Here is a 24,886-nt window from a genome sequence, read left to right as displayed (position 1 = left end):
ACTTGATCCAGCAGGAATGTCCTGTTACCTTAGAAGAGCCTTGACCCCAAATGCCTGGCTGTCTTCTAAGTTAATGTGGACTGAGGCAAGACATTTGTAGAGTTCAAATTGTAATTAAATTCCGGTAGTTTTTCTGTTCTCCTTGGAAAGTTCTGATCACATTATCATCTTCAATTTGGAAGACTATTGATAGTTTTTAGCTCCTTAATTCCATGTTTGGAAAATATATCTGAATAGTATAGGTAAGATATTCTACAGCACTCCTTATTTCTGAATGATTACCTGTTAACCGCTTTCACCATCCTGCTTTCATTATCAATTGTTTACCCATATAATCTCCCTAACCTCTGAGTAGATTTATAAATCAAACATGTTTTTAAATTTACCTGTGTTTAAGACTATTAAAATAATTTAAATAGAGAAAAATGACATTAAATATATGGCAGGTCTCTAGGGTAAATAACATCAAACTTAGTAATAATAAATGTTCTCAAATTAAAAGTTTGATAGACCGGACCACATGATGTCAGCCCATTATTGTCGGTGGAACATGGGCTATTTCTCTGCATGAGTCATATTTCTTATTTGATGCTGTTTGTTTACGTTCTTTTCCCATTTACATGCTGGGTTTCTCAGCACCTGTGTACTGACCCTTACTTGTCAAGATAGTCTCTCATTTTTCTACTATCTTTTTCTCTGTCCCCTTGCATATTCATTTTGAAAAGTTTTTGTGATCCTCTCCATCAATCTTTTCATTGGTCCCTTGAGGTAAATCCCTAGATGCAATGTCCTCCTTGAATTCTCCTTGAATCTGAGAGTGAATTTGTTGGAATTTGAATAAGGGCAACCTTTTAAAAAATGTCTTTGTCAAGTGTCTTCAACAAGGAAAAGTGTACACTGCTCCTGTTTTTGTTAGAATAATGATTAGCATTTAAGTTAGTGTAATAGTAAACTTTTAATTTCTTTTTCCTCTGGAATTTGAAAGTTACATCAAGTCAACATTAAATGCCTTAAGCGTGGCTGTCACTCACCACAGCACTTTACTGGGAAGAATGTTGCTGGGAGTTGACTGTGGGCCTGTCCAGGCTCCTGGCTTGTCTGCCTGCCTTGCTATTTAGTCACCTAGCAGCTAGATGTGTAAAGAAGTAAGCGGAAATGCTTCTTTTGAAAAGCTTGAGGGTGAAAATGCTGGGGAAACGTCCAGCAATAAAGTCAATGGCTCATCTGTGGATTTTGTTTACCCCTTCATTTCTGCAACCAGTTTCAGTGAGTAATTTAGTGTTTGCTGTTGGCTACATTTCTAACCTAAGTGGTTCTGGACTCTGCTAAAGAAATTTCTTCTGTAACCTGTTGGGATGCTGCCAATTTTTTTTTTTTTTTTTTGCAGGTAGCAGGAGAGGTGCCTAATCTCGCCTGTAGACACTCAGTGACTAGAGATGAATTCCTAAATCTGGCACAGTCACTAGCATTTACTGAAGGAAAATGAATGCTCTAGGTAGCCCTTGCACCTGTTAGCATAGCGTCTGAGGGCACAGTGATGGCTACATTTTTTCCAGCTTCCTCCTGTCCTTAAACCTGCACTAGTACCTTAGCATCCCACATTACTTAAAGTTAAATAAATTAAAATGACACAACGCAAATTCAGTCCCTTGATCACACAAGCCATGTTTCAAAAAGTGCTCAGCAGGTGCATGAGCAGTGCAGATATGCATTTCTGCCACTGTAGAAATTTCTATTGGCCAGCACTGCACACCTTCCCTGATCAGCAGGTAACCTTTACCAAAGAGAGAACATTACACATTCACCTTTTTAAAATACCCAGAAGTTTCTCGGCATTCTTTCTGTCTTTCCTTTTATTTCAGCAAAATCATGGTTTATCCTTTTCAAAGTAATTCTTCCACTCACAGACTAGTTGCAGTTGGAGGTTCCGCACTGTGGGAAACAGTGACTCACTTTTCTGACCATCCCTCGCATCTCCCGTCATTCAGCTTTTCCCAGCTCTGCTTTCCTGTTTCCTGCGCTGCTCCCCGCGCTCTCTATGGCAACAGCATGCTCGCAGCCCAGCCCATTGCCCGCCTGCTCGTCACCAGGCTCTCCTCAAGAGAGCTGTCCTGATTAGATTCTTGGCTGACAGGAGGGATGGGAGGGTGAGGATTTTTTTTTTTTTTGTCATTTCTGTAATAGAATCACTTTGTAACTACAATATTTGTTGTTAAATTTGACATTTCATTGTGTGAATTTAACGTTACAGTATTACTTTCAAACATCTACTGCAATGTGATTGCGCAGCAGTCTGTCATTACATCACTACGAAGCAGTATCGTCTACACTCTGTACATTACTTCTCTGTAGCTTAGCTACCGTTGACGCTGATAACCTTCCATTGCCATCAGTCCGTGTTTTCCCCCACCTGCTATCCTTTGGTAACCTATTATTTCACTGTTGTTTTGGGGTTTTTTACAAGTTTATCTTTTTCAGTTGCCACATCTAAGTGATACCATACAGTACCTGTCTGTGTCTGACTTATGTAATTTAGTCTGCCATCCTCAAGGTGCGTCCACGTTGTCACAAATGGCAGGCTGTTCTGTCTCACGGCTGAATACTCCTCCTTTGTGCATAGGCGCCGTCTTTTTTATCCATTCATCAGCATTTGGGCTGTTTGCTTATCCTGACTATTGTGAATAATGTGGCAGTAAACATTGGTGTACAGACACCTACTACTTACTTTTTATGCAGAAATCCCCTGGCCCTGTGCATTCTGGCTTAATTTTTGTTACATTAAAAATACTTTATTCTACCTCCTAGGAATGTTTTAAGAGCCTAGTGCTATAAAATCTTGATTCTCAGTGACTGCCCCTGAACCTCCTGTGAAATGAGATGCCATTCCGGTCTGTGTTTACTGTTGCCAGCCAAAATCATCAGTAGGACTGAAATAGGTTTTACAGCAAGCACAACATGATTGTAACGTGATTGCAACCCAGTGTCTGTTTTTATTATGAAGATTGCTTTTTTGATTATTTCAATTTACAAAGATGTGACTAAAAATGATCACTAGACTAATCTTACCAGTGCAGTTTTGACTGTACATCTTTAGCGGTGAACAGCAGTAAACTATGCATTTGAGAATACAGTGGCTCTGGGTATATCCTGTGTCATGACTGAAATCACTCAGGTCTGGCTACCCTCTGTGGTGATGCTGTCTCTCTCTCTCTCTCTCTCTTTGGGCTGCTAGGTTTTTGAAGAACCCTCCATCAGCCTTTTTGCTTTGGAACATTGTGAGGGAAGAGAGTTACATCTAGAAGAGGCTGTGAACTCTGTTTTGAACAAGGACCTGCACTTCTACACCCAGTCTGTGTGGGTGAAAAGTGGACTGTAAGTACAGGAGGCTTCCCTGGTGTTGCCACCTGCTTTTTATTCTCCCATCGCTGCTGGTTTTTTTGGTCTGATGGCGCTTTTACTGTTTCTCTTTTCATGTGAGTTTCTGTTTAAATGAGACAAGACTGGGGGCCACGTCCAGCATGCAGTAGTGTGCAAGGGGGTGCCATGTGTTCAGAGCATGTGGCAGAGGTCAGCCACATGACTGGAACCAGTTGAGCCCACTTTCCACATAGGGGAAACCTAACGAAACCATTGAGACCTGTTGCCTGCTTAAGACAAGTGACTATTAGTGTTTCATTGTATTCTGATTTTGTTTATTCTAGACCTGCTTGCTCAGGGTGCTCACTTTCATGCAGAGTATCCTGGCTGGTCTAGCCTGCCTCTCCGTGTTGCTGTTCATTTAGTCGGGGTGGATTCAGGTTATGTGGGGCCTGCACTTTAACAAGCTGGGGAGACCACTTGAAAAAGATGAAAAATGATGTCAAGTGTGAAGGTGCATATTGAAGTTGCACAACTGCAGAAGTGGTCACAGGCCTGCATGTGAGGACCCTAAAGTTGAAGTGGTGATGCTTCTAGATGGTCTGTGTGTCAGGCTCTGAAGAGTGGAATCTCAGCCTGTACGGTTGGTGGTTCAGTGTCAAGCCAATTAAAAGAACACATAGCTTTTGGTAATTAATACAAAGATTACTGTTTTTATTTCTCATGACAAATTATATGATAATCAATTTGCCTGACTAGGGATAATGAGAAAGCCAAGAATAGAAATTGATTTGAAAATTAAGCCAACTATTAAAATAAGTGGCTTGTTTTACTTTTTTTTCCACTCTTCTGTTTTCTTCTTTTTTAAAAGGATTTATTTATTTATTTATTTATACAAGCACTGGGTACAGTCAGAAGCGCGGGAGGGTGAGAGAATTCACCAGAGCCAGAGCGGGGAGCAGAGCAGGCAGAAGGACCGAAGCACACTGCTGAGGGGAGCAGCGGGTGTGGCAGGAGAGGTCTGTCATGCCATGTGGGACCCTCACCGGTGGCCGGGGATCAAATAGGCGCCGCAGAGGCTGCGCTCAACCACTCAACCGCTGAACCTCTGCGCCACCAGGGGAGGCCCAAGTGGCTTCTGTTTTATTTACAAGTATTGTGGTTTAAATATTCTTCAGAAAGGCATTGCACATGGCTTGGTGTTTACGAACTATAAATTGATCTCTGTAAGCAGAAAAATCCTCTTTCAGTATATTTACCACTTAATTAAACCTGTTCAAAGTGAATTCTACATCCCTGTGATACATGACTTGTTATAGCATTCTTACCCATTTCTTTACATTCTTAAGTAGAAATGATAGTTATTGACTCATCTCTGAAAATTTATTTCATTCTTTTAAAGAAACCAGTGCCATTTTACCTTGACATTTCCTTAGTTTATTATCTACCTGCGCTCACGGTCCTGGACTAATAGAATTGGTCCAGATAAGTAGTGAAGGCTGTTTGAAGTTTCCTCGGCTACAGATGGCTCAAAGGATACTATTGAGTGCCCGGTCAGCTACCCTCAGTGCCAAGGCTCATTTGCTTGTGTTTGTTCTCCCTCCCCCCAGCTCATTATTCCCGATCTCTGAGGTGTGATGGTAATGAAGGTCATGCTTTAAGGCACATTCCACGCAGCTTTTCAACTGTGGAATTCATTTAGATCAATATAGATTGAGGTATAGTTTATTAAAATCTTCCCTACATTTTATAACGGAATCTTCCTTGCCTAAAGAATCTGCAAAGCTGCTGAGGTGGGTAAGTCTCTCCAGGGTCATGCTGTCCTGATGCTACATCAATCTAGTGGCATAAATCTGCACAGGCAGGAAGGGGTAGGAGGAAAGCGTTCATCCATCTCGTTCCATTTCCCAATTTGGGCAAACCCAATCTTGTTTTGGGGGGACAGGGTGCTTTGAACCAAGCCAGGTCACCACCTTGTTTTTCAGCGGTACTTTCAGAAAACATGATTATGATGACCGTGAGCTCTGCCGAGGCTTTTGGATCCCCTAGGTGCTTCCAGCTTACCCTCCACAGCCAGCCGGCCTTATAGCCACCGAACTGGCATGCCACTGAAAGTGGTGGCAAATCTTTTCTGAAAAGGACCAGCTGGTCTTTTCATTTTGTTAGCCATCCTGTCGCAACTTCAATTTGTCATTACTATAAAAAACAGCCCACGTCAATCCTGAAAGGGATGGATGTGACCTTGTTCCATTAAGTCCTGAGACTTCCAACTCACCTGAGGGCCCCGCACACTCTGTAACTGGCTAGAGTTGAAGGCTGCCAGGGTACTGAGAAGTATATGTGAAGGAGCCGGGCCTTGAAATAAGAGAAAGGTTGGAGATTTTTATGAATAATTTTAATTTGTCCTCAGTGGCCTTGGTGAAGTTGCAGATGGAAGTATCTGGAGAGGCCCAGATGAGGAGCCTGAGTGGGAAAGACAACTAGTGTTTTTCAACTGGGGAACAGAGTTGGGGTGGGGGGAGGGGAAGGCGGGGCAAGAATGCTGGTCTGCCTTTGAATATAAACTGGTGTGAAAAAGATTTAATGTATCAAAGAACTTTTCAGCAGAAGCCTTGTGTTTTGAAAGTCAGGAAACCAGAATCATGATTGGAATCTAAATCTGAGCCCCGGTCTACTGGGTTCTCTAGTCATCCCTGAGTTTTCTGTTAAAAAAAAAATAGAACTATATCGCTTCTCGGCCTTTTGGCTAAGATCAAGTGTAAAAAAAATAGAACTATACATTTTTTTACTCAAAAATCTCAAAGCTAGGTTTTGCAACCCCCCCCCCCCGCATTATATGTACTAAAGCTGGTATACATCATTGTATGTTTTTAGGGGTTATAAGGTTCAAAACTCCACAACTGCATGTTTTCACAATGGCCACCACCAGAGGCCCAATAATCCTCCACCGTGCTCCATCGGTCCCCGACTTCCCCGCTTCCAGCACCTCAGTTTTGCGGCAGATATCAAGGATGTGTTAATGGTCAAACCTAAGCGTTTTTATTTTTTTTATTTCCTTACATAGTTGCAGTCCCAGAGTGCTCCCATGTCACCGTGAACCATCACCATATTCCCTTGTGCTCCCGCCTGTTTTGACTTCCCTCAATCCCCCTAAACCTAAGCGTTTTTTAAAGAATCCTGTACTGTATCACATTAGAAGTTTCTGATTAGAGATTGCATTTTGTTTTTACATATCCTACTTTTTTCTTCCCTGCTGTCATGCAGCTGGATTGCTTATGAGGGATCCAATTTCTTGGGAAGACAAATTCTACTTGAGGCTAATGAGATCCCAAACTGGTCAGCATTCAGTGGATGGAAAACCATTGGTTCTCTCCGACCTATGAAGCAGGTAAGGAGTAAAGGGCCACAGGATCCAAAACAGCTCTATTTTCTAGTAGAAATGTCATAAGCCACAGCTTCCGAAACACTGATGGTTTGGTTTGGTTTGCCATTTGTACTATGGGGGAACCAGATTAGGACAGAGAATCTTGAAAGATTTTATCCAGTTCATAAAATTGTACCTAAGGTCCACACTGGATTTTAGCTTTGAGTCCAAAGTCTTCTGACCTTATGACTTTCCATGAAAAAAACTATTGTAAGTTCTCTGGAAAGCAAAGGAAAGTAATGAAGTCTGAGATGGTATTAGCTTTACTTCCTAAGTGTTTGGATTTCCCCCCTGCTTACATCATACCCATAATGGATCCTGACAGTTCAGTTAAAATAGTATTTATCACACTCCTACTACTTGTCAGTCATCAGCAGCTTCGACTGCTCTTAGGATACAACCTGAAGTCTTTAGTCTGGCCTGTGTGAGCTGCTCCTGCTTCTCCAGCCTCTGCTCTCACCAGTTTCCTTTCCACCTGGCCGTGCACCAAGTACTGTCCTGCTTAGGCTCTTGATAGACTCTGCCCTGGCTAGGCGGTTCTTTCCTTGTTCTGGCTGGTCTAGTTCTTTCTTAACCCTCTTATCCAACTTAACTGTCAGGTCCTCAAAGATGCCTCTTTCATCCTCTCTCCATCTAAATTATAAATTAGACCTGGTTCTTCCGGGCTCCACTGCAAGGCCTGGGAAAGCAGGGGCTGTATTTTGTCTCCTGCGCCTTCACAATGTCTGGCATGTTGTAGGGGCTCAGGGACTATTTATTTGAAGAAACGAATGTGTAAGTAGATAAATGGTCAGTGTTATGCTTAAGGGTCTTATTAGGCCGTCACATGATTTCTTCCTCGTTGACGCTTACATTTTTTGTTGGGAAAAATAAGATCAACTGAAAGCAGAAACAAAATGCCAAACAAAGTGTCACCAGCAAAAAGCCACAGGCAATGCCTTGGTCAGAGAAGGAGTGGTGGGCGGCGAGGCTGTTCAGGTCAGGGATACGCCATTTGCAATTCTCTCTAATCCCTTACAAAGATGTTTTCACTCGATTTCAGCCAGACTTAAGGTAGGCCTTAATAGTCTCTTTTTACAGCTAGAAAAAGAAGCCTCAGAGAAATAAAGCAAGTTGGCAAAATCATCCAAGTGACAGAACCAGATTTTGAATCCCAGTCTGTTATGCTGTAAAATCTTTGTTCTTAAGCCACCGTACCCTGCTTTCCTCCAAAATAAGATGAACATTGACACTCATCTTTCAGATGCTGAGCTAAGTGTAGCACAGTGACTCTACCAGCACTTAGAAATGCCGAGGTCCTGACATTCAGCTATGGCACGTGGTGTGCTGAATAGATGGGCGCCAACACAAATGCGCCTGATTGGCCTTGTTGCCCTGTACACACACGCTGTCTCGCGTCTGGTTCTGTTGGTTCAAATCTTAGCTCTGCCACTTGTAGCAGTACTCCTGCAGGTGAGCCACTGCATTTCGTGGCACCTCAAGTTCGCTCACTGATGAGCAATGACATGTTGCTTATTTCTCTGTATCACTGTAAGGGTTAAATAATGTATGTAAAGGGCCCAACACAACATCTAGCTGGCATCAGGGTCCCCTAAGAGAACCCGAGATGCTCCTCTGCCAAATACTGAGTATCGGCGAGCTGACTGTGCACAGGTGGGGTGGTGGAGCATTTTGTATCTCCATATTTTGCTTCTTCCTCGCTCCCGTCATCTGGGATGACAGGTCGAGGTGGGGATTCAGTTTAGTTCTCTCTACTAGTGCTCAGTTCTCTTGTTAGAAATTTTAGAAGTCACGTTGGATGCCAAGAATCCTATTCTCATTTCTGAAAGGTGATTTCTTGCTGGGCAAGGATGTCCCTGCCTGTTGTTCAGTGTGCTGAGATAGTTACTGCATCCTCTCTAACAATGAACATTGTTATTGTTGCATTGTGCTTTAGAGAACTGCCTGATTCTTATTTTAGTTAAATATTTAATTTCAAAATATCTTAGTAGTAGCGTTCCTTGTTTATTTCGACCACAGCTTTGAAACCCAGCAAAAGATTTCTAGGTTTCTGACAGTATTATGGGTCATATTTCCCTTCTGATAAGGCTGTTGGTACTTATCATATTCTAGTTTAGAAACTTAAGAATTAAAATGTGATCTTCTTTGAGGCTGGGAATTAGGAAGTCACTAAGTCACTTAAAAATGTGTATCAGTGTTTTTAAGTATAATTACAGAGGAGTTGGCATGCAAGTGATAATAAGGGTAATTAGTACCTCACTTGAGTTGATTTAAAAACTGTGATGTTTGGTCCTAACATGATTGAACCTCTGTCCTCTATGAAGGTTACACGTGTTTTCTTACATGTTCAAGGTAAGGAAATTGTAATGATACACTGAAGCCTCAAAAAAATAATGATAGTTGTGGGAGACCAAGCCAAATTACAGAAATTTAAGTATATCACTGTTGCATTATGAATGTGGAAGTCATGGTCTGAAACATTAGAACATTTGCCAAGAATTCTTTTTGACATACTTTAAGTATCAGAGAAAATGTGTTCAGTTTGCTTAAATGTTCCATGTCTATTTCCTTACCATGGCAATAATTTAACAAAATTCAACTGACTTCATGTTGATATAAGTTTTAAAACAGTAAGAAAACTGCTAGTGGTCTTAACCATGGTCTCCTTTTGTGTTTGAGTGAAAGTTGCCTAACTAACCAATCATTCCTCATTACTTAGCAGGATTCACTGGGGTGGCCACACTTGATAGGTGGGAATGTCGGGTGTCCTGTCACATTAAGATTGGAGGCCTGAGACCCAGGGCTTAGAGATTGGTTTCCATGGAGCCTCAGTCATGTGCTGTTTGATAAACTTACTTCACATCGCCACCTCTGAAGTTAGTCTTCTATTCCTGGTGTAGTGCACTACAGCCTCCTGGCTAAGATGAGAGTTTGGGTGCAGAGAGACTGGGTTAACCTTATTTATAAAATTAGGGTCATAATCTACTTAAAATGAAGTTCTGGTTAATTCTCAGACTACAATGGTCCAGAAACCCTTTAGCACACTGCTTAACATATAGTAAGCTTTCAGTAAATACTAGCTTTTATCAGTAGAGGTAAGTAGATTTAGTATTTTATTTTACAACTTCCAGTATGATATTCCAGGACCAGGGGATTGAAATTATTCACCACCCCCTGCCAGACTGAGTTCCAGTGACTCAAAATACCTTTTAACCTTTCAAAAAAGGATGTTTTTCAGAACAGTATAATACTGACTGTAAGGCTTAAAGCTTTGTCTACATTGGCCTAAGGACTGGTCAATAGAAAAATATTTATTTATACATATTTGCTAAAGGCAGTGAGTGAAACTGACAAGTAAACTAAATTTCGTCACCTCTCAAGTCCTCTCCAAGCTTTCCTTTGGAAACTTTTCCAGAGTCAAAAGTTTTTTTTCTGTTTCTCCCTGCCAGCCTGCAGTGTACATTAGAATAAAGAACCGAGCCCAGGATGAGTATCTGACTGTTACTGGAAACGTTGCTGACACCAGGGCAACATCTGTGTGCATTTCTCCCTACAGTGGGAAGAACAATCAGATCTGGTACTACTGCCGAGGACTCTTTAAATCCAAGGTAACCAACCACACTATACTCGCTTTGGAAACCAGAATCTTGCCAAATCTAATGTAATGGCATGATAAAATAAGTACTGATACGTGTATTACTAAAGTATGTAAGTTAAATTGATTTAGAGAATTTGATTTAGAAAATCCAGTTTTTAAGAACTGAGTCACATACTACAAATATGCACAAATGATTTTTAAAAACCAGCAATAAGTCATTGGATCTAGATGGGCCATGTACTTTTGTGCTACCTTTTTTGTTTCTATACTGGCCCATATAAAGTCATGTCTGTCTTATTCCAAATCTTCTCATTTTTAAAATGTACAACGAAGTAGAAGAAACTGGAGAAAGTTTTAAGTATCTCCATTATGTTTGATGTCCTGGGGGAACAGAACACCAATTTAAAAAAAATTAAGCCATGTATCACCCATGGATCATCTACCTTGTTCCTCACACCTCAAAAATGAAAAGCATTTATAGTAATTTATTATCTCAATGTAGCAAGTCACTCAATGTTTTTAGAAGGAAATCAAGCTCACCCAAACACATCTAAGCAAACAGGGATTTAACATTTAGTTCATTGAACATCTGTTGTCTGATGCAGATTTCCTTTAAAAAAACAAATACCTCTATTTCAGTCAAACTTCTGTATCATCTCCTTCCCACTGCCATTAAGGAAGATTTAAAAAAGGTTATCACACTTCAAACACAGTACTTACTGCTAGTTTGTTTCTTAATCCTTTCCAGGCCAGTGACACATGTCTCGATGTGATTGGTGGCCGGGACACACCTGGGGCTAAAGTGGCCCTGTGGACTGAGCATGGGCAGTGCAGGCAGAAGTGGAGACTGAACAGAAACGGAACCATCAGCTCTTATCTCAGTGATCAACTGGTCCTTGATGTTAAAGGTAGGCCTGTGATGAAACCCAGTGTTCTGTGTCCCAGACACCATCCAAAATGCCAAACCTCCCTCTCCCACGTGAAAGAAATTCTTATATACGAGAACTATAATTATGCTTAGAAAAAAGTTAAGTCATTTTGGAAAGCAAAGCAATTATGGAACAAGCAGAAAAAAAGGTCAAAGGTTACTCTTTAAGGTCTCTGTTCATTAGTACAGTTGTACAACTTCCATTGGCTGCATGATCTTTCAGAACAATTCTAACCTTGAAGAAATCAACTACCATAAAATGTCTGTTTTTTAGAAGCATCTGTAACTTTGTGTTGTGAATTGCTATAGTCCTTAAAAGTCCTCAGTTAAAATTTACGGTAGGTATCACTGAACCTTGTTTTTGAAGTTAACAGCGCTGGGGCCAGCATTATTCACGGCTGTTGCTTTAATTGGCTTTAGTCATAGCCACTGCTGGTGAAGAGACAAAAAAACTGTACCTGTCATTCAGCCAGAACTGTCAGCGCTTTGTTCCTGAGAAGCACACTGCTTATGCAATCATCTGTTATACCTCCCAGTTTTTCAATCTGAGATGAATAATTGCTAAGTCTATTTAAACTCAGTTTCCCACTTCAGAACACTTCATAAATGACTTAGTAATCTACACAAACAGTAGGCTGAACAAAAGCTGGTGAACACTGGAAGTAGTTAACAATGACCTTTTCTTTTGCAACTTCTGTTTTAGGAGGAAATTATTATGACAAGACTCATGTAATTGTAAATCAGCCCCTGGAAGGAGAAGACACACAGAAATGGGACATTGAAATATTATGAGAATCCATAATCTCCCTAGAAAGAGCAGAGGAGGGAACCTTGTGTTTCATGGGAAGGAAGCCTCTTGTCCTCATACTCCTGGATCACAGAGCGGAATGAACTTTTGCTCCAGGACTGTCGCTCTTAACCATGGTAAAAGCTCAAAATACTCTTGCCAGTTATTTATCCACTGTCCCTATGAAGATTGCATTACGATTTCTGGGAGAAAGGTTCTATTCCTGCCGGATCTCCAGTTTTGGTGAGCAAGTTTCCTGAGGCCATTTTCCTTCTATCCATCAAACGTGAATCCTATTCCTATAGCCATTATAGGACATTGGTGACACTGTCATAGTTCTTAATATCCTAGTAGATGCAAGACACAGGGAAATAAAAATTCCTTACAAGTCATACTTTTTCAAAAAGATGAACGATTTCTTAGCAATATCTGAAAACATCTTAATAAATGTTCCTATAAGTTACTGTATTAAACCTCAAAGGTTCTCTATTAAGGCTTTTTGTAAATGAAGCACCGAAATACTCATACTTGTAGCTGACCCCAGGAGGGAGCTGAGTTTTGTTAGGGAAAAGGCTCTGTGGTCATTGTTTGCTCGGACCTTCGAACTAGAAAAGCACAAATAACCTGAGGCTATCCTAATACTCTAATCAACAAAACCATTCTGGGCAATAAGAATTCTACCTGGTGCTGAGATTCCATCTTACATTTTTCCAGCTGTGCTCTCAAAAAGTATTTTTATAAAGATTGTTTCTGATATAAGAATAGTCAAGTTATTCTTTATCCGCCTGAAGGGAGATTTCAAAAGTTCAAGTGAAGTATTTGAGGCTTGCCCATAGTAGTGAAAGTGGAAAAATGATAGAAAACTCAGGTTTTCTTAAAGCAAAATCAAGTAGGATAGCATCTTTGACTCAGTTTCAAGTAATCACCACCATAACTATATAATTCACAAGCATTTCTCCCTCCTGAGTTGGTTTTAAACATATTTAGGCAACTGATCCTTTACCCTCCAACTTTTGCCAAAAAATTTGTTCTATTTTTATATAAAATGATTAAATTCCCCAGTGATAGTTTTAAAATTATCAACCTATATGCACTTTAGAATGTAAAATAACATTGAACTGTTTAAACTCAAAGACCCATTATCTTGAGTATTTTTTATAGCAACTTGGTCTTTCCATGTAAATACTGGGTTTTTCCCCCTTCAGTCTCAGGCGCCTTTGTCTTTCTTCAAGCGGAATCTGTCAAACTCCCTTAGGCCCATAGATGCAAGTGCCTCTCATTAATGTGGCAGTATTATTTAATGGAATGGGCTTGTGTATACAACAAAGGTATGTATATTTTTATTGTAAAAAAAAAAAAGTAAATTTTTTTCTTCATGTCAATTGTTTGAAGAGCCTCACCACCTCTACAGTTTTAAAGAAATTGCTTCTCCCAAAGATAAAAATCCAGGTTAACATCCTTTAAATTTAAATGATACATTTATTGGAGTTGTGCCTTTTCTACCACACTGGACTAAATAAATAAACTTGTAAAAAGTAGTTTTGTCACTTTCTGGGTTACTTAGTCCACCTAGCCAATACTCACCTAAGGAAAGTTTGTGTTGACTTAAGCCTATATATGAAATGTTAGGCACTAGATCACTTGGATTAAACATTCTGTCCAGAGGGCTAATACCAGGCTTTCCTTTTCCTCGTCTGAAGTAAGTTTCAGGTCCTTGACAGAAATAGCTGAAGTGTTCCAAATCTGTTTCAGTGCATCCATATGTGATAAAGAGAAGCGAAGTCCATGAGACTGAAAAAGAAAAAAAACGAATCAAATCCTATTTAATGTGGCACTTTCATAGAGGTTGCCAATGAAACGTCAAAACTTCAGTGATTACACCTTTCCCACAAGATTACAGGTCCCAGCTAGCATCCTTTTGGTGCATGTATATCACTCCCATTCAAGGGCTGTCAGTTGCGTGAAATGTTAAATCCACACTGCAGTCATAAAAAAGGACATTACCCATAAATCAAAGGGAAGACATTTGTTTAGACTGGAACAAACCTCTGTTTCCTCATTTCCCATCATGTGCATCTCTCTCCTATTCTTCAAGGAATGGTAGACGTAAACCATCTTTTCTCGAGTCCCATCCTTTTTAAAAAAAGGGCTAAGGTAAGATTAAGTCATCAAAACAACACTGAGGGCTTTGTTACTAGGATGATTTTACAAAGCGTATATAGAAACCTATTGGCAAAAACATTACGCCGGTGTATAGTTGCACAATATATAATTTTGTATGTGGTAAATAATTTTGAAGGCAAAACAGTACACCTGATTTAATCATACCTGGTTTTGGGGGGTTTTTTGGCAGCAAAAAACCCCCGACATTCCTCTTCAGAAAACATCAACTATGTGATCCTGATTGTGTCAACCAGACAATTCCTAAATAAGAGTCAAACACTGGCTGTTCAGAATAACTAGCCCCTGATGGCAAAAACAACCTGATTATAGAGACATGGGTGCCCCCAACCTCCTGAAGGGTTTTATTTAAAGTTAAAATCTCTAAGTTTTCTAGTTAATTCTAGGATCAGTTAGCCAGTTTGGGCACTGTTATACTAGGTGGTAAGGTATATACAGAAAACTCAGATTTTCTTTATATAGCGTTGCATGTGTAAGGATGGGGAGCAAAGATTAGACAGAAGGGAGGTTCTGTAGGATAATTGGTCTGCACTCCACTGCCAAATAAGCAGGGAAACTTGGACCTAGAACAGTGAGATATGGACATCACCTGATCTAAAGCCATGGAATGAAGTGAGAAGGGTGGGCTTTATGATGCAAATACCTGAGAGAGGAAAACTCTTCCCGTCTGGATACTCACAGATGGATCCTGGTCCGGCCCCAGGGTGAGGATGATGTGGTCTTTGAACTGCAGTCTCACTGTGCTGTCCAGTCTTGGTAACTGTCCAGCTAGAAAACCCAGACAGAAAGTCAGTCTTTAAGAGAGGATACCAGCAGACCCCAACTTGTTTGCAGGTAAATCCAAATGTGGGGCATTCTCTCCAACTCAAGTGTTAGCTAAATCTTGACATTTATGGTGATATTCAAGGATAGAGAACATCCCTCTAAAGCTCATTCTGCTGATAAGTATATCAGACAATACCATCAAAGAAAAGTAGCTATCAATACAGGGGACAAGGTGCCTTCTGCAGGTAACTCACCTCTATCTGCTGTTTGCTCTAGATGTGGACACTGGAACAAAGATAGTTCAACCTGTACCATTCCGCTAATTGCGTGACCATAGCAACTTTGTCTGTGTAGGTCACACAGAGTGTACATAAAGGTCCAGAAAATGATACTCTTTTCCAAGCTGGGTTTAGCTTACTGAAAAAGCAGCCCCTCCAGACAGAGTAGTCTTGCTGGGGAAAATATACTTAGGGAGCATAATGGCTAAGGCAAGGAAAACCTTTTAGATAAGAGGGCCATAAGCTGATACTCAGAAAAAACTGTTTTGCTAGAGATTAAAATATGTACTGGCGAAAACGTGCTGTTTCCAATTAAGGAAACCAATACAAACTCTCAATATACTCCCAAGATACTAAAAACTGTACAGTATCAATGTTAGAAAGGACCTTCCAGATTTTTTTAGTGGATCCTCAAATGGTGATAGCTTTCCTAAAAGTTGGTAAATATACTCTCATTCAACCCTAATAAAAGCAGTCTGAGTGGCCTAGGACTCATAACTGTGTGTGTTCTCCTATTAAACACAATTTCATAGAACACCACATTAAACAAGGCTTCTGTTTCTGTAAGACATCAAGACAAAAACAAGATCACTTCATAATCTTACCAGAACTCAGGAAAAAACAGGAACATCTCTCCTGGCTAATCTTTGCCGTCTATAGCCTCATTTCATCCCTCCTTGCTAGTAGTTAAGATTTAGAGAAGAGCCAGTCAAGGACTCCCTCCTATGTCCTGAAAGTATCCAAATCTATAGCAAAGTCTAACTTCCTTGAAGCCTCATGAAAATCGCCCTTTCACTTTACTGAGAGGCCCACAGTTCCCAATGGGGTATGGTCTTTCCTGTAGCGATGTCAACAGACCACTTCTGACTATTTACAAGCGTGGTTTCTGAAACAGGACTCTGTCACCACCATTCATTCTGCAGCATAGTAGGGAATGTGCAGTCTAAACCTGTCACAAACCATCTAGGACTTGGGAAAGGTCAGTGACAACCTTAGGCATTCTTGTATTTTACCCATCCCTGAGTTAATTCCATTTTTATGCTCATACTTTCCATGTGCCCAATGAGGAAACCCATCCAGCAAAGCCTCAGAATAGTCCGTGTCAGCCTCTAGCTATGTGGAAAAAAACCACAATCTCCACCTGGTGTTAAAAGCTCTGCTCCATTTCCTCCATGGTAAGGCGGGAGTCTGTTCACAATGAAATCCTTCTTCATGTCCGCAGAAAGCAGTTCTTTGGTGCCCTCCAGCCGGTCTGCAAGCATCCTCAGAAAACCACTTAATCTTCTTGTTGCAACAGTTGTGGTTTCTGCCTGCTACAAACACAGAAGTGAGTTCCGGCCCAGATTCCAACAGAACTTACTCCTCAGGCCCCAGGCCCCAGACTAGAGTGTAGCGATGAGAGCCAGTGCAGGAGCAGATCCAGTGCGCCCAGGGCAGGAAGAGTGGGGTCTTTAAAACAACAGCCCACTATTTCCTTGTCACCACTGTTCATCTTAAGTTGCCTGTTTGCAAAAAATTAAAAATAAAAAGGGTATCCCTGGAACAAACAGCATAGTGTCAGTTCTGAGTTTGGAAAAGCAAGTCACTGTCCCAAGGTGCCCACTTCAGACAACGAAAGCAAACTTGGTCCAACTCTGCTAATTCACTCATTTCATAGTCAGCTAAACAGTGCTTACTGCTTGCTTGCTGGTCAAAGGTAAAAATCCCAAGATGGGCAGAAAAAGCCAGCATCTCCCTCCAGTAATCTCATTATGCCGAATCTCCAATTCTTCAGGCTACATTAGTCATTCAATCATTTAGTAAGCAAACATCCCACAACGCTGCTCCTGTCCGCATGAAACACAGAAAGAGCTGTGTACGCAACGTAATGCGCAGCAGCACTCTGTCCTGCAAACCATGCAGCTGTGCAGGTCTGCACAGGAGAGGACAGCCTGGCTTGGGGAAGAAGGACCCTGGGTCCCTACAAAGTGGGCCACAGCTTCAGGGGGCCTGTGCTGTGGCTATTCCCCACCTTCCCAACTGCCTTTCCTACTCACCATGAGCAACTGCCGGGGTATGCCGGCCCGTAACTCCACGTCTTCCTTCGCCGTATCAAACACAAGCCCCGAGACGGTGTCCAGAAGGAAATCTCCCCATGAACTGGAACATATACAGAAAGCAAGCAGTGAACACATACAAAATACTACCAGCAAAGCCAAAAGCTACAAATTGCGTGTCAACTCTGCAGCCTGGGCATTCTGAGAAGAATTTGACATTATTAACCATTAAAAACTTAAACCTTCATCAATCACAGAGCATCCCCCCCCACCCCATTCCAGACACTCGTGCGGGAAGTGAGAAGCAGGGCTTCATGCATGATTTCCCTTAAAATTAAAGGTGCCAGAGAATAAATTGTGCACTGTCATAAAGAGGGAGTTAATGGGATCATTTTTGATGTTTTCAATGTATCAAGTGTATGAGAACTTGGTGAGAAATTTTAAGTCAATCATCATAGGACCTAAAAAAAATTTATGTGCTACAAGTCCAAAAGTAATATGCTTCAGGTAACCAGAGTGCAGGATGTGTAATAATCAAAACTGTTAAACATTACACTTTCCTCTGTCACTTACAAAAGGGGGGCACTGTTCCTCAAGTAAAATAGCCAACATCAACAATTTCCACACAACTGATTACGCACCTTACTAAACTTGAGCATGTCTTTACTGCAGTAGAAGGTAGAAGCCAGTAGCCGAAAACAGCATCTAGGTATGAGCATCAGTGTTCAATTACCTTTGCTTTCTCGGGGCGTTTACAACAGGCTCACTCCTAAATGTGTGCCAATGTGGGGCGGACACTGGAGCTGTTCTCTTTAAACATGTGTTAGCTATTAAAAATTCTGCTCTGTGACCAATGGATTCCAACTGCCAGCTATGCGCAAGATGGAAACTCACAGTATGGCTTTTGTTTCTCAGTAAGCAAAATGAACATTTTGATGCTTCCCTCCTGGAAAAGTAGCAAAGGAGGACAAAAGTCACCTGAGAGAAACTTTCCCAAGACATCCAATACCTGGCTGCCTCACCATTCTGCACCTTAACATCACACACAACCTCCCATCTTTGACTGAACTTCAACACGGAGGACACGTGCAGATCTCTCAGCAGCATCCAACATGCACTGTCTCTGCGGGGTCACAGGTGGAAATCATTCATGCAGCACTAGCTCAAAGAGGAAATTAACTGCAGGTAAAAGAGCTTCACACACATTTACGAATCAGAATAGCTCTTGGAGCTCTCCAAAATTTGGAAATAACACCTCGAGGGGTGCATGTTAGTCAAACCACCAATCAACCTGCTGCTGTCCCACAGGGCAGGCCCCAAATTCCAACAATGCTACCCTTAGAGGTATGAGAAAAAGCCCAGAGCCCGACCTTGCCACGATGCCTTAAGGAACACCAGGACCAAGGCACAGGGCATCTCCAGGCTGCAATGGTCCTCAAGTTACAGCTACCCTGTCAGAGCTCTAGCACTACAGACAAAGGCACAGGACAGAGTCTGTCTGACACTAATCAGTCATGGTGCCCACCCACAGCCAGGCAACTTCTGTTAACCTGGCAGCTCTACCACAGCCCACCAGATCCTCAACTCTTGGGACTGGGGACAACTGTTCAGTCAGGTCCTTAGGGAAGCAAAAGCCAAGAGGTTCAATGAAATGAGGAATGTAAGAGAACTAATGAGGGCTCATGATAAGTCACCGTTATGAATAAATAGAAGATGAGAAAGTAAAATGATTATTAGAAAACTGATTATTAGAAAACAAACTGGTGGCAGCAAGAGAAATGAAAAAGAGAATTGGGGACTGAGGGAGGAGCTGAGAAGTGTTAATGTGATCGTTCATGGGGAGAGAACAATGTGGCTGCCAAGCTCCGCATGCAAGAACTGTGTCAGATCCAGAACTACAAGATTCATCCCCGTAGCCAGGCCCTTCTCTAGTTCCTAAACTGACTTCCCAACTACCCCTGCTGTTCCTGAATGAGGCTCAGTGACTTTCTGTTCCTTGCTATAGGAGTTACTAGTTACTAGCCACAGTGACAAGGCATTTCTCATGAAGGAAATCTAACACAAGCTTTGGCCTTCTACTTGTGAGCAAAGAGCAGTAACTTCAGACCACGTTCCAGCTAGATTGTCCAGTAAACCTCTGAAGCTCAGGGGTTACTGTCACATGGGAAAGCCAGATAAGGAAGCAGAGAATCGCTTACTACATGCTTTGCAAGTAATAGCTTGGAAAGTAGGAGGGGATTTGCTGTCCCTTGGACTGGAATGGCCTCTCCTATTCTGACCTTCTGACCTTCCTCCACTTACTCACCCTTTAAGTCTCACTCAGGTTGGGTGTCACTTTCGAAACCTTCCCAGACTCCCCAGCTTAGCTAAGTGCATTCCTCTGTGCGCTGAGAGTCTCCTCCTAGTGCAATAAAACCTACGACAGGATTTACCACATTGGTAATAACTATTTACCTGACAATCTTCCCTCCTACCCCCACTCCCAGAGTGTAAGTTCACAGGGAGCCAATGCGGTACAATGCTTGCATTTCCAACAATTAATGACTAGTATTTTTAATGGAATTTGCATTAGCAAGGACACTGCTACTGTAAAAGGGCGCTGCCGCCAGGTGCTGACATGAGGAGGCACCCTAGAAAATAATTTTAATTACAATTGTTTTTCAGCACATATGCTTTTAGGTCTCACTGTTCCAGAATGCCTTTCTACCTGAATTTTGTGAACTGTTAAATGTGGAAAACCTAACACAGACCAAGAGGTTTCAGTGTATATGGAGCTTGTTTCGAGTGATAAAAATATTCTGGACACGGTGGTGAAAGTTACAGTATAAATGCAATTTATGGTTAAAGTGGCACATTTTGTTATGTACAATTTCACAATAAAATTTTTAAAAAATAATGTGGAAGACGATGAGCCCAGAGTGGCATCACTGTCTCACAGCCAACACCCTCAACTTCAGTCCGCTTTCCAAACTGTGGGAGCCTTTATTTGGGCAACTCTCAGTGTTCCACAGTCAGGCTCAGAATGCTCCTAAGAGGAAGCCCAGAAGCACCCCAGGACACTAAAGGATATGAAGTCAGCAGAGGAGCCTGAACCCACGTGGGAGCAGCAGCAGAATGGGGCCCTGGCCACCCCTTCTTTAATGAGGCCACCGTGAACCACAGCTCAACGGCTAGGCTGGGAAGCAGAATGCTCACGTGTTCTGGTAGGTGCTGATGGTCACATGCGTGGAGTGGGCCAGCCCCGGAGGAGTGTCCGCTTGATGGATGGTCCCTCTGGGAAAGTAGAGCAAGTCACCTGGCTAAAGGAAGAAAAAGAAGGGGTAAGGGAGTCAATGAGGAGTCTATTCTCTCAGTCTCTATGTTTTAAAGAGACAAATATAGGCTTTAAGTTTCAGTTCTCCTTTCTAGAAACCTCTATGTAGTGATTCAAGAAGCTGTCTGTGTGCCGGGCGCCTGTGGTATCCAGCTAGTCTAGTTTCACTGACTGAGCCTCTCACTGTGAACCCCATTCCTGAAGAGGCTTTTAGTACCTGAAGTCACTGCTTTATTCACAAGACGAGACCAGACTCACCTGAAACTACCCTGTCTGACCAGGCAGGTGACATCCTGTGCCAGGGAAGCCTGCTACCCCCCTTTCCATGCTTCAAGGGTCAAGAGTAGGGCTCCAGCAAATTACTGAGCACCCTATGGCCTCAATTTTCTACATTTTTATAGATATAATCCTATATCTCATAGGATTATTCTGAGGATTAAAGATGCAATAATGGGCTGTTGGTCACAGTGCTAAATTATTTCACCTGCCAGTTCCCACCCCCAACAGTGTGTGACCGCTTCCAGACAGGGTCGATATTGATCTTGTGCATCCAGAGCCTAAACTACCCAAGCAGCTACTGTACAAAAGAGGCTCCGTATATGTTTGACTAGATGAAAAGCCATGTAACCCTTCACCGGAACCTAAAAAGCAGACATAACCCAGATGAGGTGAGCCTCTTCTCTCCAAGCAGTGCACAAAAGTCACACCTGCCCTGAGCTATAGCATCTTAGCCTCAACCAGACGGGAAGCATCCTATATAGTGAACACACAGAGGAGAGGGAACCCAGAGAGCCACCTCCCCCCGCAGCCACAGGAAGAAGCTGGCTCACTGGTTAAAAGCACAGGCCCTACAAAGAAATTTCAGATTAAAAACCTAAGAAAATAAGCCCGGGGTTGGGCGGGTAGGGACCACAGAGGGAATGAAAATGGAAATGGGCAGGCAGGGCCACGTTAAGAATTACTTGTTCTGGGCCTCCCCGGTGGCACAGCAGTTGAGCGCTGGGTTGCAAAGGTGCCCGCAGCTTCTGCAGTGCCGGTTCGATCCCCGGCAGCCGGGTAAGGGTCCCACATGGCGCGCAGACCTCTCCTGCCGCCCGCTGCTCCCCTCAGCAGTGTACTTCGGTCTTTCTACCTGCTCTGCTCTTCCCTCTGGCTCTGAGGGTGAATTCTCTCACCCTCCCGCGCTTCTGACTCTACCCAGTGCTTGTATAAATAAATAAATAAATCTAAAAAAAAAAAAAAAAAAAAAAAAAAAAGAATTACTTGTTCTGCTATCCAGGTCCACTAGCGGCCCCTTGCGCTGCTAGGTGACATTTCAGGAGAAACTTTAGGAAATGAGCGAGCCAGCCACATGACAACCTGGAAAGGATTCCAGGCTTCAGGGGAGCAAGTGCAGGGTCTTGAAGCTGGACGTGCCAGGCAGGTGTGAGAGATGGGGAGGGCTGTGCGGCTACAGGGTAGTGAGTGAGGAGGAAGCGGCAGGAGGGGAAGTGAGAAGGCAGCAGAGGGCCCAGATTGCAGGACCTTCGGGACTGTGTAGAGACTTTGGCTTTTATATGAATTTAAGAGAATGTCACTGGAGGCCTGGGTAAAGGTTTCATGGGATCACAGAAGGATTATTTGGTTGTTATACCAGAATGAATGTAAAAAGAATATATACTAAATAGGTGGCTTTCCTATAAACCAGAGTCCATTGGGGTTTTGTGGTGAACAAGCAGAAGAATGGTGAGACCTTTACAGGGAGGAGGAGGCGGGACATGGGAGTGTGGTTTGCAGAATATTAAATTTGTGATATCTTTTAGCTTTTCAGTAGAGACATTAAGTAGGCAGCTGGATCTATGACTAGTTTATAGACATGAACTAGAGGCATAAAACAGCATTTAAAATGCATCCACTTAAAACCATAGAAGTAGATAAGAGGTTCAGGGCCTCCCCAGTGGAGCAGTGGGTTGAGTGCTGCGCTGTGAAGCTGTTCGCAGCCTCTGCAGCATGGGTTCAATTCTGGGCCGGGCAGGAAAAGACCCACATGGCGCCACAGACCTCTCCTGCCTCGCCCACTGCTCCCCTCAGCAGTGTATTTGGTCCGTCTCCCTGTTCCGTTCCCTGCTCCCTCTGGTGAATTCTCTCACCCTCCTGCACCTCTGACTGTATTCCAGTTCTCATATAAATAAATCTTTAAAAAAAAATAAGAGGTTCAGAAAATGAGCTCTGGCACCCTAACTTTTAGAAATGGAAAAACCGACTGAGGACAATGCAGCAAAATAAACGAACAGGAACAGTGAGTAAGGTGTAAAGAGAATCAAGAGAGAGTGGCATCCTGGGAGCCCAGGAAGAGGCAGAAACCAGCCTTGGTGTCAGCTGCTGCTGCAGGCAGGCTAAGACCAAGAGTGGGCGCTGAGCACTGTGCTGATGATGTGGAGAGTGGCTCTGGAGGGACGGTGGGGGTGAGCCTGCTGGAAGAGGGTTCTGAGAGCAGAGAAAGAGAGGAAGACAGGGCATTGTGGCAGGGTCTCCAAAGATATCTGCCTCCTAATCTGGCATCTGTGCATATTTAGGTTACATGAACAAGGTGAATTAGGTTGTAAATGGAATTACGGTGATAGGGAAATTAATCTTGAATATCCAGGTAGGTCAACTGCAACCACAAGCTCCTTAAAAATGGAAGAGGGTAAGAGAAAAGAGAACCAGAGAATATCAGGGTGAGAAAGAGCACGCTTCATGCTGCTAGCTGTGGAGGAGGAGGGTCATGAGCCAAGGTAAACAGGCGGCCTCTAGAAGTTGGAAAAGACAAGGAAATGGATTCTACCCTAGAGCCTTTAGAAGCAACACTGTCCAGCTGACACACCTGATTTCGGCCAAGTGAAACCCCTTTTGAATTTGTGACCTGCTGAGAACTAGGAGATGTGTGTTGTTTTCAGGCACTGGGTTTGCACTAAATAACAGCAACAGGAAAACTAATACAGACAGACATGTCTTTCACTAATTTCACTGTAAATTTCAAAGTAATCTTTTTCATCCCTTACAACCTAGAAGGTAAACATTATGATCTCCATTTTAATAAAAAGAAACTAAGGGGGCCTCCCTGGTGGCGCAAGGAGTCAAGTCTCAGCACTCTGAAGCACTCTGCAGCCACTGCAGCACAAGTTCGATCCCTGGCCAGGAAGCTACCCACATGGCACAGCAGACCTCTCATCTCGCCCACTGCTCCCCTCAGTGTATTTCAGTCAATCCACATGTTCTGATCCCCGCTCTGTCTCTGGTGAATCCTCTCACACACACACACACACACCCACACACCTTTGGCCTACACCCCAGCTCTTATATGCATAAAATAAAAAATAAAATGAAATAACTAAGACTTAGATAAGTCTCTTGACCAAGGACAAGCATCTCTTAAGTGACAGCAGCTAAATTCAAAATCAGGTCTGCCAGCCCCCAAGTCACAGGATGGAATGTTTCTACTATAGGGAAGGTTTTCACCCAAGATTCCAAGTTGGGCAGGATACCTAGCCACACAGGCTGCAACTGGAGTAGAGAGGAAGAGAGGTGAAAGGGGCTGCAAGCCTCTTACTGTAGCTCCCACCTCACTGCCTCCCCCAGGGTGCCTAAGCTTTTCTATTTCACATAGTGAACACTTACACAGGGAATTCATTTAAAAAGTCCCAATTAAAACTCACACATATAGACATACAACTTGAGAAACTATACACTATACAATGCTGTCTCTCTCCTTCCAGGAGATTCAGAACTTCTTTTAATGAACTGTGGTGAGGATGGACATAGTTGACAGGTACTGCTCCATCTCCCCCAAGATCCCTCCTCTACACTGGAAGACCCAATGAAGCCTGACCTTCAAACAGTCAGTCTGGGTAACTTAGCTCTGGCTAAGCCTTGGCTTAGTCTTCAGCATAAAAATAATCAACCAGAGGGCCTCCCCAGTGGCACAGCGGTTGAGCGCTGGGTTGCGAAGCTGCCCGCAACCTCTGCAGTGCCGGTTCGATCCCCAGCTGCTCCCCGGCCACCGGAGGAGGGTCCCGCATGGCGCGCAGACTTCTCCTGCAGCCCGCTGCTCCCCTCAGCAGTGTACTTCGGTCCTTCTGCCTGCTCTGTTCCCCGCTCTGGCTCTGGTGAATTCTCTCGCCCTCCCGCGCTTCTGACTGTACCCAGTGCTTGTATAAATAAATAAATAAATCTTTAAAAAAAAATGTTTGAAAAAAAA

At 42.8% G+C, this 24,886-nt stretch overlaps 2 protein-coding genes across 4 annotated transcripts in view; one reads left to right on the top strand and one right to left on the bottom strand.

The window, feature by feature from the left end:
- CRYBG3 (crystallin beta-gamma domain containing 3) overlaps positions 1–13,637 on the top strand; it is a 96,196-nt gene extending 82,559 nt beyond the window's left edge. Inside the window, exons 18-22 of the mRNA XM_037525671.2 lie at positions 3,233–3,372; positions 6,622–6,745; positions 10,231–10,389; positions 11,128–11,287; positions 12,011–13,637. Coding sequence (XP_037381568.1) covers positions 3,233–3,372; positions 6,622–6,745; positions 10,231–10,389; positions 11,128–11,287; positions 12,011–12,099 — 672 coding nt within the window. The 3' untranslated portion in view covers positions 12,100–13,637. The remainder of the gene's footprint in view (positions 1–3,232; positions 3,373–6,621; positions 6,746–10,230; positions 10,390–11,127; positions 11,288–12,010) is intronic.
- The window catches only part of RIOX2 (ribosomal oxygenase 2), a 33,573-nt gene continuing 14,867 nt past the window's right edge, over positions 6,181–24,886 (bottom strand). For 2 of the 3 annotated variants that reach the window (XM_037525672.2, XM_037525673.2), the window contains exons 5-10: positions 20,550–20,653; positions 17,355–17,457; positions 16,460–16,631; positions 14,955–15,043; positions 14,141–14,227; positions 6,181–13,885 (exon numbers count right to left, since the gene is read on the bottom strand). In XM_037525672.2, coding sequence (XP_037381569.1) covers positions 13,727–13,885; positions 14,141–14,227; positions 14,955–15,043; positions 16,460–16,631; positions 17,355–17,457; positions 20,550–20,653 — 714 coding nt within the window. In that variant the 3' untranslated portion in view covers positions 6,181–13,726. The remainder of the gene's footprint in view (positions 13,886–14,140; positions 14,228–14,954; positions 15,044–16,459; positions 16,632–17,354; positions 17,458–20,549; positions 20,654–24,886) is intronic. The other variant, XM_037525674.2, reaches the window with a different exon arrangement.

The sequence above is a fragment of the Talpa occidentalis genome, unplaced genomic scaffold (assembly GCF_014898055.3).
Source record: "Talpa occidentalis isolate TD23 unplaced genomic scaffold, MPIMG_talOcc4v2.1 talOcc4.4, whole genome shotgun sequence".
NCBI classification, from domain to species: domain Eukaryota; kingdom Metazoa; phylum Chordata; class Mammalia; order Eulipotyphla; family Talpidae; genus Talpa; species Talpa occidentalis.
This window is presented reverse-complemented; position numbering and strand designations above follow the sequence as displayed.